Source organism: Scylla paramamosain, chromosome 2, assembly GCF_035594125.1.
Source record: "Scylla paramamosain isolate STU-SP2022 chromosome 2, ASM3559412v1, whole genome shotgun sequence".
Classification (NCBI taxonomy): Eukaryota; Metazoa; Arthropoda; class Malacostraca; order Decapoda; family Portunidae; genus Scylla; species Scylla paramamosain.
The window spans coordinates 14,137,270-14,155,000 of NC_087152.1; the positions used below are offsets into that span (position 1 = coordinate 14,137,270).

Here is a 17,731-nt window from a genome sequence, read left to right on the forward strand (position 1 = left end):
AATGGTACAAGAAGAAAGGGGCCCCGAGGTATGAAAGGTGGTATGATGGAAGCCTGGGCGGTGATCTTCTCTTCCGAGCGAGGGCACAGTGTATGGATGTGAATGCAAGGAGTTACAGGTGGTCTGAGTCCCGCAGCAAAGTGTGCCAGATGTGGGACATGGGAGAGGATGAGACGGTGGAACATGTGGTGCTGGAGTGTGTGCAGTATGCCAGAGACAGGAATGAGATGATGCAAGTGATACTGACTGAGTTAGGGCATGATAGGAATGAAAGAGTGGAGAAGACAGGAAAGGAATGGATGGTGTTGTTGCTGGGACTGTGTAGAGAGGCGAATGAAAGGATGATTGAGGCGGTGAAAGAGTTTCTGGAGAGAATGTGGCGTGCCAGGTGTATGAACAATTAGGATAGAGGATGCTGTTCGTTTCTCTTTTTTTTTTCCCCCCCTTTCTACAGGAGTTGCCGATCCAAAGGCCTGGCTCAGGAGTGATCCTGTGCCACCTGTACCATCAAGATCAAGATCAAGAGATCAAGATCAAAATTGGGCTGTATATTGTCACCAACCCTTTTTAGCCTGTATACAGAGGAGCTAGCAGCCAGGATGAGAAGAATGAATGTAGGGGTAAGTGTGGGGAATGATAAAGTATGTGTGCTCCTTTATGCAGATGATGTAGTTGTTATGAGTGAATCGGCAGATGAGCTTCAAAGTTTGTTGGATGTAGTGGATGGCTATGGTAAAGACTTTGGAGTAAGGTTTAGCAGTGAGAAAAGCAAAGTAATGATTGTGAATAGATCAGAGGATGAAAGTAATGTGGTATGGAGACTTGGAGAGAATGAGTTGAGACAGGTGCAAGAATACAAGTACTTAGGGATGTGGATGAGCCCTAGTGGGTGTGCAAAGGCAAAGAATGAAAAGATAAGTATGGTAAACCAGTGGGTAGGTCGATTGGGAAGCGCGGCAAGGATGAGAGCAAGTAAGTATGATGTGTTGAGAGAAGTGTGGAAGAGTGTGGCTGTGCCATGTATAATGTATGGTATGGATGTGATTGCATGGAATGAAAGTGAAATTGATAAGTTAGAAGTGGGCCAGAATAGAGTAGCAAGGATGGCACTGAGTGCACCGAGGTGCACAGCAGTTGAAGCCTTGAGAGGTGACATGGGATGGAGCACCTTCAGAGAAAGACTGACAAAAGCCACACTTAGGTACAACATTAGGCTTGAGAGAATGGATGATGCAAGAATAGCAAGGAAGGTGTACCTGTGGAATGAAAGTGGAAGCAAATGGAGGAAGAGATGCATGAGAATGACAGACAGGAATGGATTGCAAGTTGTGTGGGCGATAAGAATGGCTGGTAGAAATCAAAATGAGCGTGAATGGGTGGTAACAAGAGGAGGAAGAGTGGGAGCCGAATGGGATGTGAGAAAATGGAAGAATGAGATAGACAAAGAAGTGAAATGTGTGGGACTGAATGAATGGAAGAATGAGATGGAAAGAAAGAAGACCCTGGAATGGTACAAGGAGAAAGAGGCCCCGAGGTATGAAAGGTGGTATGATGGAAGCCTGGGCGGTGATCTTCTCTTCCGAGCGAGGGCACAGTGTATGGATGTGAATGCAAGGAGTTACAGGTGGTCTGAGTCCCGCAGCAAAGTGTGCCAGATGTGTGACATGGGAGAGGATGAGACGGTGGAACATGTGGTGCTGGAGTGTGTGCAGTATGCCAGAGACAGGAATGAGATGATGCAAGTGATACTGACTGAGTTAGGGCATGATAGGAATGAAAGAGTGGAGAAGACAGGAAAGGAATGGATGGTGTTGTTGCTGGGACTGTGTAGAGAGGCCAATGAAAGGATGATTGAGGCGGTGAAAGAGTTTCTGGAGAGAATGTGGCGTGCCAGGTGTATGAACAATTAGGATAGAGGATGCTGTTCGTTTCTCTTTTTTTTTTCCCCCCCTTTCTACAGGAGTTGCCGATCCAAAGGCCTGGCTCAGGAGTGATCCTGTGCCACCTGTACCATCAAGATCAAGATCAAGATCAAGGCAGATGTAAACAAACGTGTGTTGCGAGCCACACTCCGGGTCGGTGTGTTAGGTGAATCAGCCTATATTTCAGGTGCAACAGTAAGGAAAAGACTGAACATTGAGGAAGTTAGTAATGAAAAAGTATTGCAAAAATATCAAAACTTTAGAAGTAAGCTTCCATACATTTTGTGAGTTTTTAATGTGTAAGTTATTTAATTAAAAAGACTATGCACCTTTAAATCACTGATACTGTAAATACCCATCGCAGGACAGAATGTGTCTATTTGGTATTAATGTACAAGGCCACCCGTCTCACGGCAAAAGAAAACATTATTCTCAGTGAAGTATTTGGGTCACGAACAACACAATGGTGTGTATTTTTATCTTTGCAAATTGTTCGTCCCTGAGATATTAATTTTTTATCAGATTTACCGTTAAGGTAGATTAGGTTATTTATTTATTTATTTTCTTTTTTTTATGAATTTATGCGTTTTTACTTGTGTGTGAGCAGAGGGGGGTATATAAAGAAAAAATAAATGAATTGTGGCAGAAATGGTTACTAAATTCATTCAAAGCACATCAAAATCTACCAGAAAAATGTAGTTTCATCCAAAAATGTTAGACAGGACCACTTATATAAATTTACCATCTATTTTACCAGTAACTTAGTAAAACAACTTGCAAAGTAAATTTCCACAATAAATAAAATATCACTGCATTCAGTTAAATGACTTCCAAATAAGCAAAATGAGTATAGCCTTTGAAAATAGCCACCAAAACAAAACATATTCCTTTAAAAGAGGCTACAAAAACAGACACATCCCTTTAAAAACATAATTTCCTTGTATATGATAACTTCCAGAATAAGTAAATATGTAGTTTCATGGAATAATTTTCCTCTCCTTCCCAGTGCACCACAAACTGAGATTTCCACAGAGGAAAAAGGCTGGAAAGGGGCCTCAGTAGATGCATAGAGGTGTAGCTAGGAAAGGAGAGTCATTTCAATGGACTCCAAACACATTAATATTAATCCTTTCTAAATGAGAAAGTGAGTATAAAAGAAAATACCTGTGAGAGCATGAAAGGGAAAAGAATTCCCATTCTGCTTTGCCACAAAAGAAGAAAGAGAGATTGACCTGTGGGAGGTAGAGGACACTCATTCCTCACTTCCACCATAGATTAAGTGTACTAGTACCAGGTTATTGTATTGATTTACGTATTATTATTACTATTATTATTATTATTATTATTATTATTATTATCATTATTATCATCATCATCATCATCATCATCATCATCATCATCATTATTGTTATAGTAACAGTATATCTGCATTCTTTAAAGGAACAAAAAAATAAAGCTGAAGTCCTTTTAAAAAGCCACATTACCAGTTTAAATGTAGTCTTTGATGTCTTCCACTACCATGATGAGCTGGAATACTGAGAGCTGTAGTGAGAGCAGCCATGTTATTATTATCAGTGGTAGTAGTAGTAGTAGTAGTAGCAGTATAGTAAATCTACACTTAATTCTTTAAAGGAACAAAAAGTTATGTTGATGTCCTTTTAAAAGTCTTATTGCAAGTTTAGATGCAGTATTTTATGGTGTTTGGTTTCTTCTAGTAGTATAGTGAGCTGGGATGCTGAGGACTGCAGTGAGAGGAGCTGTAAGGCAGCAGAGTGCCCTGCTGGCATTACACTGGGAGAGGCCCTCCAGGTGTGCAGCTTCCACAGTCTTTGCACTCTCCTCAGGTATGACAGCTCTATATTTCAGTTTATTTTCACATGTTATTGCAACTAGATATTAAAACACAGTACTAATTTTGAAGACATCATAGCCAGTTGTCTAAGTATGACTTTTTCAGTATGTGTGTTTTCATTATAAGCCATGAATGCTGAAAGGAAGAGAACTTGTGCCTGCCTGGGAATATCTTTTGTAATATGATACCTACTGTAGGTAAAATGGGAAGCAATAAATATCCCATATTCACCTTATGATCCTGTGACCTAGAAGCCTCACTCAGCAGTAGTAGTCACAGAATTGTCTGACAGGGAAGGAGAGGGACTTTCTTATCCAGTCTTTAGATGCATATTACAATCTTTTTCACAGTGGGAGTGTGCTAATACCAAGTAAAATTTTCTTGTAAATCAGGAATTTTTGTCGCCAACCATTATGTTATGTCTATAATTATATATTCGTGGTCATAGTCAATAGTAATAGATCTATTTAGTTCCTCACTTCTCAAGAAATCAGTCTTTTTTGCTTTCATTAGTTATCTTACACATTTTTATTACCTCAGAATTAAAGAAGAGTAAAGATATATGATATTTTCATAGGAGGTACAGAAATATCAAAACTATCATAGATGTTGTGTTAGTCAATACTCATCATTCTGTAGGTCAAGGCAAGTGTGGTGTAGGTGTGGTGCGGGTATCAGGAGAGCAAGCCAATTATGCACTTACTAGCATGACCCACCCTGCTACCCTCCCACGGCCACGCACTGCCACTCTGCGCCGCATTGTGCATCCCACCACAGGTATAAAACTTCTCCACTGTATTGTCTTAAAATGATTAAAGATTATTTTGCTTTTTAAAGATATGTAAACAGTGATTTATTTATTTTGTTTGATCATGTACTTCTATTAGGAAAACTTTAACCTGGTATAAGAAATGCATGAAACAAAAGAAAAAGGAAAACTAGTGAACTATTTTAACAGCACAGAAAAGTGTTAATCTTCAGGTAAAAAAATAGACACATAGTTATGTGTTTTCATCATTTAGGCTTATACCAGGTTAGAATTTTCTCAACAGTACATCTATCATGGCTATAATGTGGGAGTTCTTCAGAAAGGAACAGAAGTTTAAAAACTATGATGAGCTTCAGACAATCTCTGACAGGCCATAGCTTGTATATTTGGAAAGATTTCATACCTTATTATGTATATTGAACTACAATGGATAATATGGTGAAAAATTAAGTGGAGAGGTGGATCACTAAGCTGGGAATGAGAGAAGAATTGGAGAAGAAGGGGCTTTTCTTGTGTATCTGTTCTTTGGAAACAAAGAATTCAGTAGAAAGGGAAGGGTTGTGCATAGGTACTGAAGGATTGAGGGAGAGGAATAGGAAATAGTTGGGGGGATGGGATGGGAATGAGCAAATGCATTGATACAAAACAAGGTAAGGTTGGGAAGAAGAATTGAGTACAATCCTGTACAATTATTCCCTAAAAATTATGCTTAAACATATTTTCTGAAATACACCAATGATTATAGTATGATGTAATTTCACAGGAGAGGCTTTGGACCGTGGGCTGGTTTTGTGGTTCCCAGGACCCCACAGCTTTACAGGGGAGGACAGCTGTGAGTTGCACATCCATGGAGGGCCTGCTGTGATTGCTGCTGTGCTGGCCGCCCTTGGCACTCTGCCAGGATATGTTCCAGCTCAACCTGGTGGGTGGCATGAAGCATCATCATGAGCAATTCATTCAACAAATGCAAGGAAGTTAATCTTGGTCACAAAATGTTTTTATGTGGTATTGCTTTGAAAGTATTTTTGTGTTTCATGGAGCATCAGGACTCAAAACTGAAAATTAAACAGATTCATTAAACTTGCTCTGAATCTATCATCTATCTTTTCACCTAGCATCCCTAGTCAGAAATGCAAGTTTCTGAAATGACTGTTGAAGAGGACAAGTGATGTGGGTAGTTGGAGATGGAAAAACTAGTGTGGCAGGCCAAAGTGATGGAAATGGTGTGAAAAGAACATTAAATGCAAGAAGGATGTCTATGAAGGAAGGAAGAGTTACTGCGCATAACAGTCTAGAATAGAGAGCATGTGTGAATGGGTTAATTAAATGCACGAGGAGGCTCATCCACATCTAGTTTGATTGATTGATCATGTCCAGTGAGAGAAAGTGAATGGGTCTATTATGGTGAAGTGGAGATAAGACAATGTTAGCGTTAGGCCAAGATGTAGAGAGACCTGAGTATGTTATGTGGTCATTCCTCTCTCTTATAGATCCTAGAGTCTAAGATATGATTGTATGTAATTTATTCTCAGGGAACACCTGTGGATGTGATTATGAGAGTCAGTATTTGGATGTGGGTGCCTTGCCTCACCTATTCCTTTCACAGTAAATGTATCTTAACACCCCTATTGATAGATTTATTCATCCAGGTGACTTCACCAAGAGAGCTTTCTACCAAGGGAAGCTTGATCTCACCAGTGTGGAGGGGCTTGGTGACTTGATCCATGCTGAGACAGAGGCCCAGCGCAAACAGGCACTCCAGCAGATGGAGGGAGCTCTAGCCCACTTGTACACCAGGTGGAGGCAGTCTTTGCTGCAGTGCCGGGCCAGTCTTGAAGCATACATTGACTTCAGTGAGGATGAAAACATAGAGGCAAGGCTGCAACTATTATACACATCCCTTGTGTTAAAGAATATCACTACTTTAACAGGTGAAGAAAACCTGTTGACTGATTATTGCCTTCAGAAGAATTATTAGATAAAACAAATGAAGTATCCAAGAAGTGCTTGTCATATGAAAGTGTCTGTCCATCTATATCTGATGACTGTTCTTAAGAATTCCCAGGGGATGGCTGTGACAGAATTCTTCTTTTATTCATGTCCTCATATGCTTTAATTTTCTTGTCCTTTTTTTCTCTCTCTTATATCCCACACTACTTTGTCATCCCATTTCACTGGAGAAAATTTCCAAAAAAGCACATTAAGAACAGCATGTGTGTAAATACTTTTCTTAAACAGTAAGTGCACATTATCTTATTATCTTAGTATGGATGAATTTGCACATTTTAAGTATTTGGCTTAAACCTTTTGAATCATACTCTGACATAGAATAGTTTTCTTGGCTTCAGCTGAGAAAAAGAAATGGATGTATATGACATTTTGTGTTTTATGTTACAGGAAGGTGTGGTAGAGGAGGTGATGGTTAAACTTCAGCAACTGGTTCAGGACTTGCAACACCACCTGGCAGACAGCCGGCGAGGGGAAAGGCTAAGGAGTGGACTACAACTGGCAATCCTGGGACAGCCAAATGTGGGCAAGAGCAGCCTCCTCAATGCACTCACCCAGAGACCAACAGCTATTGTCTCACCAATACCAGGTGGGTGCACTGGCTGCCATTACAAAACCATTCATGTGATCTTTACTGCTCAGGCACTTATGTAAGACCATGTTTATAGGCCACAGAAATTCTGGTTACTCAGTATTTAGTGTTTAAGTTCTGGAAAGCTCAGGAAACTGAAATTTTTTAAAGAAAAGGTTGAAAATTTGTAAAACAAGTGAATTTTAGAATCATGCTTTTCTACAGAAAGTTAAACTTAGCTTCTTTGTCGTGAGTATTTGAGAATGAAGATTAATAGAATGGAAAATTTACTAAACTCTTAGCTGACAGTTTTAGTAATGAGGAACATGTTTCTTTGCATGTGAGTGTTAATTTCCAGACCAAGAAATCTTTACTTTTCAAAGATATGATATTCATCCTTTTTTTGATCAGGCACAACACGTGATGTGGTACAGACTGTTGTTGATCTTGGTGGTTACCCAGTTGTTCTCAGTGATACTGCAGGACTGCGAAATACTGAGGATCCAGTGGAGTCTGAGGGTGTGTGCCGGGCACTGGCCAGAGCAAATAAAGCAGATTTAGCAATTGTTGTACTTGAAGCCCCAGAAGTACTCTCAGCCATAAAAAATGAAACATTCAAGTGGCATGAGTACCTTAGGAGTCATCTAATTAGTTTGGAGATCATGAAAAAAGATGAAACAAGTGAACAGTCTCCAGAGTGGATAGAGAATCAGTATTTCCTCACAGTGATAAATAAAATTGATCTTATTGAGGAGGAAAACAAAATACTAATACAAAATGCCTTGGAAAATTCATGTTCTGTAATGTCACTAAAAACACAAGAAGGATTTCATACATTTTTAGAGAAATTAACTGTCCTCTGTGGCTCTTTGTGTGACATGGGAACAGCTGAGAATCCAACACTCACAGCTGCACGACACAGGACTCACATCTCCTCTTGTTTGGAAACACTTAATCTTGTTCTTCAACCTAATTACCAAGAACACATGGATCATGTAGTACCTGAGATGCAAGAAGACCATAACTTGCTGCAATCAGAGGACACAGTGGTAGTGGCGGCCCATCTTCTACAGCGAGCAGCCACCAGCCTTGGGTATGTCACAGGCCACATCACTTCAGAAGATGTATTAGATCATATATTCTCAGCATTTTGCATTGGAAAATAACAAAAAATAAATAAATAAATAAATAAATAAAAATAAGAAGAAGAAGAATTAAACTAATCTTGTATTCCTTGCAGATTCATATAAGGTGCTTTATTATATCATACTCAAATAAGGATGATGAAATTTTAACTACTACAGTGTGATTCATTAAAGGCACGATTTCCCATTACACAGTCATGATTGCCCTCTAAAGATCAATGAAAACAATATGAGCCAACCCATTAAGATGGTAGAAATAGCATACTTAAAAAGAAAGTAAACCCTGATAAAAAGGAATGATTGAAGTTTGACTTACCCAGGGAATGTAATGACACAAAACTTGCAGTGGTGGTGTAACAGTGCTGTGGATAGAGCAATTTAAATTATTGGAAGCTGTGTAAATAAATGACAAGTAGTAGTAGTTTTTGTAGTGGTGGTGGTGGTGGTGGTGGTGGTGGTAGCAGTAGTAGTAGTAGTAGTAGTAGTAAGGATAATAAAATTTTGATTAAACAAAAAGAATATTTTCAAATATTTACCTACATAATAATAAGATTTTCAAACAAGTCAATATTATTTCCATAAATGGGTAAATGTACTCATGCTTCCTGTTATAGGATAAAAGTTTTCCTTTAGCTTAAATTTTTTAGCATTTTGAACAGTTCAACACTGTGCATCAGATTCCTTCTTGGCCCTTATCCTTAATGTGATGGCATGTACTATTCTGAAGAAACTCATTAACAATATACGCATATACCACGTTTGCACACCCTGTGGCACATCTGAATGTTTCAGTAATTTTGTCAAGTTTGGTGGAACATGACAGAGAAGTAGACACAAGCTAGTATTCATAGTTACTCATCTTCATTTGAGTACACGGAAGTAAGTTCAAGTGATATTTCATCCAAATAGTTGCCTGACCACCATGATATCTTTTCCTACATCCTGTGCAAAACACTTGCTGTAGGGAATTTGTACACCACACATATAATGAAGACTGTGCAGTACATAATTATTATGGAAACATTATCCACATTGCTTGCTTGATCATAAAGTCAAGTATAGGGGGTCATAAGAACACTTGCTGCATTTACCTATACACTGCAATGTCAACACCTAGCAACAATGGAAGGCTAACATAAAGGAAAATTAACAGTAATTTAACATAAATGAAGATTTTAAATGATTGGTAATACATCAAGGTGAGAGGGTGTGCAAATTCCCTTTACCTGGGGTGACAATCATAATGCAACAAGTAAAAATTGTATCAGCAACTCTTGCCTTGTCACTAGACTGCTGCTGTCACACTGATTGTCATCCTACATGTTCTTTTTCATTTATGCAAAACAGACATTCTGTGTGTACTCATTTTCCTGGCAACAGAACTGATAAATGCTCATAGGTGGGCGTTGTCTTGATAAATTATTGCAATAATTTATTGCGATAACAATATTGGGTCATCATTTATCCTATAATCATTTTTTCTGTGTTATCAATTAATCAGTATCACCAGTACTTTTGGTTCCAAACTAGCAATAATCGATAATTTTAGTTTTTAGAATATGAGCATGTTTAAGCTTTTAATTTTAAAAATCAAATATAGTTATTTTACTTAAAACAGTTTTTAAGATTTTTGAAGTTTTTCTAAAAGATAGAAATAAAGATTTGGATTTATCAATAATTTTACTTAAAATAGCAATATTGTTGTTGTTAGTGTTGGAATTTTAGCTTTATCAATTTTTGGTTATTGGTTACTGGGCAATAAATCTATCACCAGTTATCAATTATAGGTTATTGACGATAAGGTTATTGTTATCAATTTATTGGTTATCGAGATAAATTTTTTTCATTATCATGCCCAGCTATGCAAATGCTTCTTAGAAATGGAGTGTAATGAAGACTGATTTTGTGAGTGATGAGCTTGAGCATGACAAGTTAAAAACTGGAAGATCAAGAAATGAAAATTATAGCAGACATGCTATCTGACAAGACATTACCAATCTGTATTCTGAACTGAATCTGTACTTGTAAAGTAAATGTTAATAATAACAATAATGTACTGCTCTACAGATAGTGTGCTAGTCATCATAGTAAAAACAAATGGAGAGAATGAACATGATGGCAAAATAGTTCATATGAATTATTTTTATTATCTCTTCAAAATTGAGGTGCACATTATAAACAGGAAATACGGGAGATGTGTATCAGATCAAAAAGATATACGTATATGTATCATAATTACATATTTATATAGGTTACTGCTGGGTATGAAGATTCTCCTGCCACAACACTTGAGTAACAATTAGAAGGGATGGATGATGGAGCTTTCCTGGAGTCAGTTCACATTAGTGAAATTCCTTCATCGAAGGAAAATCCAAAGATACTATGATCAATGACCAATCTAAAACCATTGACTGTCATGATCACACTACAAGTCCTCTTAGCATCATGATAGCACACACAATTTTTTTTAAAAACCACTTGGCTACGTTTTATTGAAGAAAATAACATCCTCTGCTACAATGGTGGCAGTCTTCATGATGAGCTGGTTGTTCTCTGGATCCCGGCGCTCCAAGTAACCAATCCTGCCCTGCACCATCACACGCTGGCCCCGAGTCAGGTAGCGGTACACTGACTCACGCAGGAATGGCTTGAACACTGCAATCCGGTGCCAATCTGTCTGCTGGATCAAATCTGCCCAAATGAACACAGTAAACATCAGATATTTTAAATTTGACATTCTTACCAATTGGAGTAGCAGAGCTAAGGCACCCACTCATTCATAAACACACACACACACCACGATACATACACACAAACCCATCCACACATGGCCATAAACAAAACACATACACACATACAGACATCCTTCACTTTGTCACATAGTAGGGAACTTATATTGAGTAAGGCACCCCACTTGCCTTGTTCCTTTCCTTTTGTCACCTCCTATGACAAAACAGGAAATAACCCTGAGTCTCAGGACAATGACCATTTCACATGGTAAAATATTGGGTTGAGGCACTGGCTATTGAACTAACATGATACAGTTGGGGAGCGACAAGAGGCAATCTTACCTTCTCCTTTGCGATAGTTGGTGTGTGTGGCAACTGAGAAGGTGACCACTGGATGTTCCTCTGTGCCTCTCTTCTCTGGAGCACCTCCTACCCGTCCTAACAGCATCACTTGGTTCAGGGCTGGAATAAAAATTTTGTCCCTCTTTTTATTATCATCTATAGCAGCTAGGCTGTAAAATCCATAACTTAACTTAATGAGGCATGTGTAAAGTTATCATAATTCTGAAACTGATCCTGACATATTTCTCATATAAAACCAATATAAGCAGGATGTTATGTAAGAAAGGTAAGCTTACAGTGGTACAAACTTTTCAGCTGAATGAGCTTATGTACTACATGCTACAAAGTCATTACATAGTTCTATCCACCTGCTTGACATCTTTCAAATGGCCAGACTATATAATTAGAAGACAGTCCTTGGTACTGGTTTGCTGTCACATTGCTGGGCAGTAGGCCTACTTCCAAGTCTCCTGTACCACAGTATCCAAACACCCTTACATTCTTATCCTCACTATGTGTAGCTTCTGGTTTTCTTGGATGCCAAACAACATGAGCAGTAAATGCAAAGTCATATAATGTATATTTTAAGCATTTTAATTTTACATATACAAGGGAAACATGAATAAAAAAATAACTTTCAATGACTGCATTTGGTACCTCTTACTGATAGCCCCACAAAGAATGTGGTTTGCAAGTTTAGGACTATAACAATTTACAACAAATGCAATAAAATATAATGAAACTAAGAAGGAATGAAAGCAATCAGTCAATGGTAACAGAATAAGATTAATAACCCAAATTCATATCATACTTAACAAATGAATGAGAGAATCATCTATTTAGCTAACATGTCCACTCCAATTTCCCATGGTAGATACTCACACTTTTCAAGGCGCTCTACTTTCTGAATCTGCATGTCATTGTCTTCATTGTGGTGCTGTGAGGAAATGTGCAGTGCCCGGCTCACAGATGCTTGCCCAACTGACCATCCAGCAACACACAGCTGTCGCACCATTCCACCCATGCCATGTATCTGAAGGCAAACACAATGGTAACCATAAGTAGGTAACTATGAAATGAAACAATCAACACAAAGATACATAAAATATATAGCAAATCCAGTTCACAACCTGTGTAATGAAACAAAACATAACTATTCTTTAGAGCAAGAAAAGACTCCTAGCTATTATCTGAAATTACTTTTATTAGGCTAGGTGTACACACTGATACATATTATTGATAACAAAATATTTTATTCAAAGTGAGTTAACTGAAAATGAAAAAATCTCAATCACATATAAATTTTGCTAAATGACATATGCAACATAAAGCTTTAAATGTCACCAAAGATATGGAAGGGAGAGGCTATTCTAATGAGTCACTTGCAATCTATTATTCCATGTGAGAACTCCATCAAGCGGCAGATTCTCACCTCAGAATGATTTTATCTTTTTTTTATTGATTTATTAATTTATCTTTTTTTTTTTTTTTTTTTTTTGATGATAAAAATCGTATCAATCTACATATCTATATATATAACTTGAGAAATCCAATCAGTGCTGTTCAAATTTATTTTCATGTTCTTTATGAAGGTATATAATATCATTCTGAGAGGCATGTTCTATGCCATAATGATGGTAGACTGTCTTTATGTAAATATGTACTGTCCACAAAATAATGCTGTTGAAACTAGTGTAAATAATAGGGATGTCAGTTCCTCACATCAAAAGGACTAATAACCCACAAAGTACTGGAGGGAAATATATGTTTTTATCTAATTATGTACTTTATGAAACACTTAGTACATATTATGCCAAAGACATTTAAAGAGACTACTAGAAATTGATACATATATAAAGGTCTCATTCATATGACATTTTGATGGTGAAACCCTCTCTCCCTCCCTCTCCAGAAAGTGTAAGACAGCCACTCTCACCGCCTTCAGTGCCATGGCCTCAACACAGATGATCAGCACACTACTGTCCCAAGCAGAAGCAAAATTTCTGTGTAGTTCCTTTAATCTCACATGTCCATTCTGTTGGGAAAACGTCTTAACTTATTTCCTGGAAGTGAAGAGACACAAAAAAGATTTATCCAAGTAATTATATGAAAAATAGTGTCAATGATCACAGAGAATTGTACTTTATTTTTTTCCTTGAGTACAATGGCCATTTCAAGTCATCCAACTGCCATCTATCAATCTCCTAATGACCAAACAGTTAAGGGTAATATGAATTTGAATTAAACCTAACCCAACAAAACTGCCAACTTGGGCATTTCATTAATGGAAAATCCTAGCTATTCAGTAGTTTGACTATCAGAATACTTGGAATGGCAAATTTTATGCTATTAAATGGAAGAAAACAGTTATCTGAAGGATGTTGTTTACTTTCTTTTTTTATGTAAGAGGGGCACTGGCCAAGGACAAAAACAATTTTTAATAAAAAAGGCCCACTCGATGCATGGTTCCCATAGAGATGTCAGATAGAATGGGAAGAAAAGAGAGAGAGAGAGAGAGAGAGAGAGAGAGAGAGAGAGAGAGAGAGAGAGAGAGAGAGAGAGAGAGAGAGAGAGAGAGAGAGAGAGAGAGAGAGAGAGAGAGAGAGAGAGAGAGAGAGAGAGAGAGAGAGAGAGAGAGAGAGAGAGAGAGAGAGAGAGAGAGAGAGAGAGAGAGAGAGAGAGAGAGAGAGAGAGAGAGAACTGAGGATAAGTGTCTTGAAATCTCCCTCTTGAAAGAGTTCAAGTCATAGGACAGAGGAAATACAGAAGCAGGCAGGGAGTCCCAGAGCTTACCAAAGAAAAGAATGAATGATTGCAAATATTGGTTGACTCTTACATTAGAGAAGTGGACAGAATGGGGGTGAGAAAAAGAAGAAAGTCTTGTGCAGCAAGGCTGCAGGAGGGGAGGCAAGCAGTTCACAAGATCAGAAGAGCAGTTAGCATGAAAATAGTGGTAGAAGATGGCAAGTGATGCAACACTGCAGCAGTAAGGAAGAGGCTGAAGATAGTCAGTTAGAGAGGAGTTGATAAGATGAAAACCTTTTGATTCCAAACAGTAGTATGAGTGGAACCCCTCCATACATGTGAAGCATATTCTATACATGGATAAGGCCCCTGTACAGAATTAGTAGCTGCAGTGGTGAGAAAAACTGGCAGAGATGATTCAAATGCCTAACTTCATAGATGTTTTAGATAGAGATGAGATGTGAACTTTCCAGTTTAGATTATAAGCAAAGGACAGATAGATGTTCAGCATAGAAGAGGGGGGGGCAGTTGAGTGTCACTGAAGAGGAGATACTGTAGTTATCTAGAAGGTTGTGTCGAGTTAATAGATGGAAGAATTGAGTTTTTGAGGCACTGATCATTACAAATTTTGCTTTGCCCCAATCAGTAATTTTAGAGATCAGAAGTCAGGCATTCTTTGGCTTCCCTGTGTGAGCTGTTTACTTCCTGAAGGGTTGGACATCAATGAAAAGATGTGGAAAAGTGCAGGGTGGTACCATCAGCGAAGTAGTGATAGGACAAGAAGTTTGGTTTAGAAGATCACTGATGAATAATAGGAAGAGAGTGGGTAACAAGACAAAACCATGAGGAACACCACTGTTAAAAGACTTTGGAGAAGAACAGTGACTGTCTACCACAGCAGCAACAAAGCGGTCAGAGAAGAAACTTAAGATTAAGTTACAGAAAGAAGGATAGAAGCCATAAGAGGGTAGTTTGGAAATCAAAGCTTTGTGCCAGACTCTATCAAAAGCTTTTGATGTGTTTACAGCAAAAGCAAAAGTTTCACTAAAATCCATAAAAGAGGATGACCAAACTCAGTAAGGAAAGCCAGATGATCACAAGTAGAGCAGCCTCGATGGAACCCATTCTGGCAATCAGAAAGAAATTTGTGAAGTGATAGATGTTTAAGAATCTTCTTGTTGAGGATAGATTCAAAAACTTTAGATAGCCAAGAAATTAAAGCAATAGGATGGTAGTTTGAAGGATTAGAGCAGTCACCCTTTTTGGGAATAGGCTGAATGTAGGCAAACTTCCAATAGGAAGGAAAGGTAGATATTGGAAGAGTTTGACTAGGCAAGGTGCAAGCACAGAATCACAATTTTGGAAAACAATAGAAGGGATCCCATCAGATCCATAAGCCTTTCAAAAGTTAAAGCTAGGAAGGGCATGGAAAACATTACTGTGAAGGATCTTAATGGGTAGCATTAAGTAGTTGGAGGGTGGAGGAGAGAGAGGAACAAGCCCTGAATCAACTAAGGTGGAATTTTTAGCAAAGGTTTGAGTGAAGAGTTCAGCTTTAGAGATAATGAGATGACAATGGTGCCAAGAGGTTGAAATAAAGAAGGGAGAGATGAAGAAGTAGAGTTTTTGGAGATATTTTTGGCTAGGTGTCAGAAATCATGAGAGGAATTAGATCCTAAAAGATTTTGACACTTTTTATCAGTGAAGGAGTTTTGGGCTAGCTGGAGAACAGACTTGGCATGATTAAAGGCAGAAATATGAGGTGCATGATATTCAGGTGATGGAAGGCTCAAGTACCTTTTGTGGACCACTGCTCTATCATGTATAGCATGAGAACAGGTTGTGTTAAATCAAGGTCTGGAAGGTTTTAGGGAAAGAGAATGAGTGAGGAATGTACACCTCCATGCCCAACACTATCACCTCTTGTTATGTGCTCAGCACACAGAGACGGGTCTCTGACATGGATGCAGTAGTCACTCCAAGGAAAATCAGAATAATAACTTCTCAGGTCCCTACAATTAGCAGAAGCAAAATGCCAGAGTCACCTCTGCTTTGGGAGATTTTGAGGAGAGATTGGAGCAATAGGTCAAGATACAGATTTGAGGTTGTGAATGGAGGAATCCGACGAAAATAATGCCAAGATGTCAAGGATAGAGTTGAACCTTGTAATGTTGGTATTAGGACAATAAACTCTGTCTAACAATTTTGGGACAAGAACTATACATGAGGCTTTTTCAAATCATGACCAACACACTGAAAGGATCATAAATTAAATAAAAGACTGAATTAGTCTAAATCTAACCAAATCTAGCTCTTAGATGAAATGCTAATGTTTAAAAATTGTCCATATTAGTGTTGAAACATGACACATTATGAAACTGGCTGTCTATCATGTTAACTTAAACAAAAGCCAGTATGAGGTACAGTTACCCTAAGAAGAAATGTCACAAAGTCCAGTGAATTTAATGTCAAGTAAGTGAATTTAATGCCAGTAATGGATAGCCAGAATGCTGTAAAAAAAAAGTATTATCCTCCAGTGAAATCCCTATTTTTTTTCAGTATTAGCCACTAATCAATATATGTAATAATGAACTGCTTTACAATTCCTACAAAGACCATAAACTACAAATGTGATACATGAATAGTATTGTGTGATGAGTGATTTTTGCTAAAACATTTTATACAACACAACATCACTTCTTGTACTATTGGAAATACTCAAACCTGCTAGGAATGTATGAAAAATAAATAAATAAATAAATAAAAATAAAAAATATAAAAAAAGTAAATATATATATATATATATATATATATATATATATATATATATATATATATATATATATATATATATATATATATATATATATATATATATATATATATATATATATATATATATTATAGTATAGAAGTGTTATCCTAAGGTAAAAAAATTTTTTTGCATTTTCATCACTCAGCCTTATACCAGGTTATAGTTTTCTCAACAGTACCTTTGCCACATCCAGCAGAGGGGCAGAGGGGCAATGTGGAGGAGGGCCACTTTTTTTTTTTTTTTAAGACCAGACCTATGGAACTGTGATACAAACAACAAGAACAAGAGAACTGCCACACGGTAACCAACGCAAGATGCAGAACAACCAAGAAAAATATATCTTTCAATGCAAGAGTTGTTAATACCTGGAAAAACTAAACTAAACTATGGTTGTGAACAGTCAGTCTGTGAACATGTTGAAATCCAAGTAAGATTGATATTAGACTGAAGAGAGACACTGTTTTTCTTTTTCCCCTTGCCTCCTTTACTCTTCGCTCGGTAAAGGACGAGAAGGGAGAGCCACGGGGCAGCAAGGCCAGGCAGCCGCCACACTGCATACTTGTTTATCCTCTATACATGACCAACACACCTTCATAAGCATTAAATAACTATGCCACAGCCTCAGGGCAACCGTTCTTTCAGTATCATGCATGCTAAATATATTAGTTAACTACAGAAAACTAAAACCAAAACCATGCACGTTACCTCACAAGCCTGCGTCTCTTAACACATGCTTCTCTGCCGATTCGTGACTGATTTATCTTAATACATATGCCACTGGCTCAGTGAAGCCGTCTTTTCAGTATCATGCAGGCTACGGATGTGATGTATATG

The 17,731-nt window shown here is 37.9% G+C and overlaps 2 protein-coding genes and 1 long non-coding RNA gene across 17 annotated transcripts in view; 1 reads left to right on the forward strand and 2 right to left on the reverse strand.

Annotated features, from left to right (window-relative positions):
* The first annotated feature begins 1,982 nt into the window (after window positions 1–1,982).
* LOC135110661 (tRNA modification GTPase GTPBP3, mitochondrial-like) lies at window positions 1,983–8,453 on the forward strand. Of its 15 annotated transcripts, none has more exons than XM_064023293.1 (7): window positions 1,983–2,109; window positions 3,641–3,766; window positions 4,414–4,551; window positions 5,307–5,465; window positions 6,193–6,416; window positions 6,941–7,139; window positions 7,533–8,453. In XM_064023293.1, the coding sequence occupies exons 2-7, from the start codon at window positions 3,655–3,657 to the stop codon at window positions 8,285–8,287; spliced, it is 1,587 nt and encodes a 528-aa protein (XP_063879363.1). In that variant the 5' UTR covers window positions 1,983–2,109; window positions 3,641–3,654; the 3' UTR covers window positions 8,288–8,453. The 15 variants fall into 15 exon arrangements, with proteins under 15 accessions (XP_063879363.1, XP_063879374.1, XP_063879314.1 ...); XM_064023304.1 differs by having other exon boundaries at window positions 1,985–2,109; window positions 3,638–3,766; XM_064023244.1 differs by having other exon boundaries at window positions 2,036–2,187; window positions 3,638–3,766.
* Window positions 4,619–6,377, reverse strand: LOC135110723 (uncharacterized). The gene is made up of 2 exons (XR_010273384.1): window positions 6,239–6,377; window positions 4,619–5,462 (listed from the first exon to the last, which is right to left on the reverse strand). It is a non-coding gene; the product is annotated as an uncharacterized LOC135110723 (long non-coding RNA).
* Window positions 8,454–8,771: 318 nt separating the features above from the next.
* LOC135106927 (single-stranded DNA-binding protein, mitochondrial-like) overlaps window positions 8,772–17,731 on the reverse strand; it is an 11,370-nt gene continuing 2,410 nt past the window's right edge. The window contains exons 3-6 of the mRNA XM_064016374.1: window positions 13,274–13,372; window positions 12,220–12,370; window positions 11,338–11,457; window positions 8,772–10,957 (exon numbers count right to left, since the gene is read on the reverse strand). Coding sequence (XP_063872444.1) covers window positions 10,749–10,957; window positions 11,338–11,457; window positions 12,220–12,370; window positions 13,274–13,372 — 579 coding nt within the window. The 3' untranslated portion in view covers window positions 8,772–10,748. The remainder of the gene's footprint in view (window positions 10,958–11,337; window positions 11,458–12,219; window positions 12,371–13,273; window positions 13,373–17,731) is intronic.

Bases quoted from the DNA above. Each gene is read 5' to 3' on its own strand.
- LOC135110661 (XM_064023293.1), top strand. From the start codon at position 3,655: ATGCTGAGGACTGCAGTGAGAGGAGCTGTAAGGCAGCAGAGTGCCCTG. The intron at 5,466-6,192 runs GTGGGTGGCATG...TTATTCATCCAG, and splicing joins ATATGTTCCAGCTCAACCTG to GTGACTTCACCAAGAGAGCT. The intron at 6,417-6,940 runs GCAAGGCTGCAA...TTTATGTTACAG, and splicing joins GTGAGGATGAAAACATAGAG to GAAGGTGTGGTAGAGGAGGT.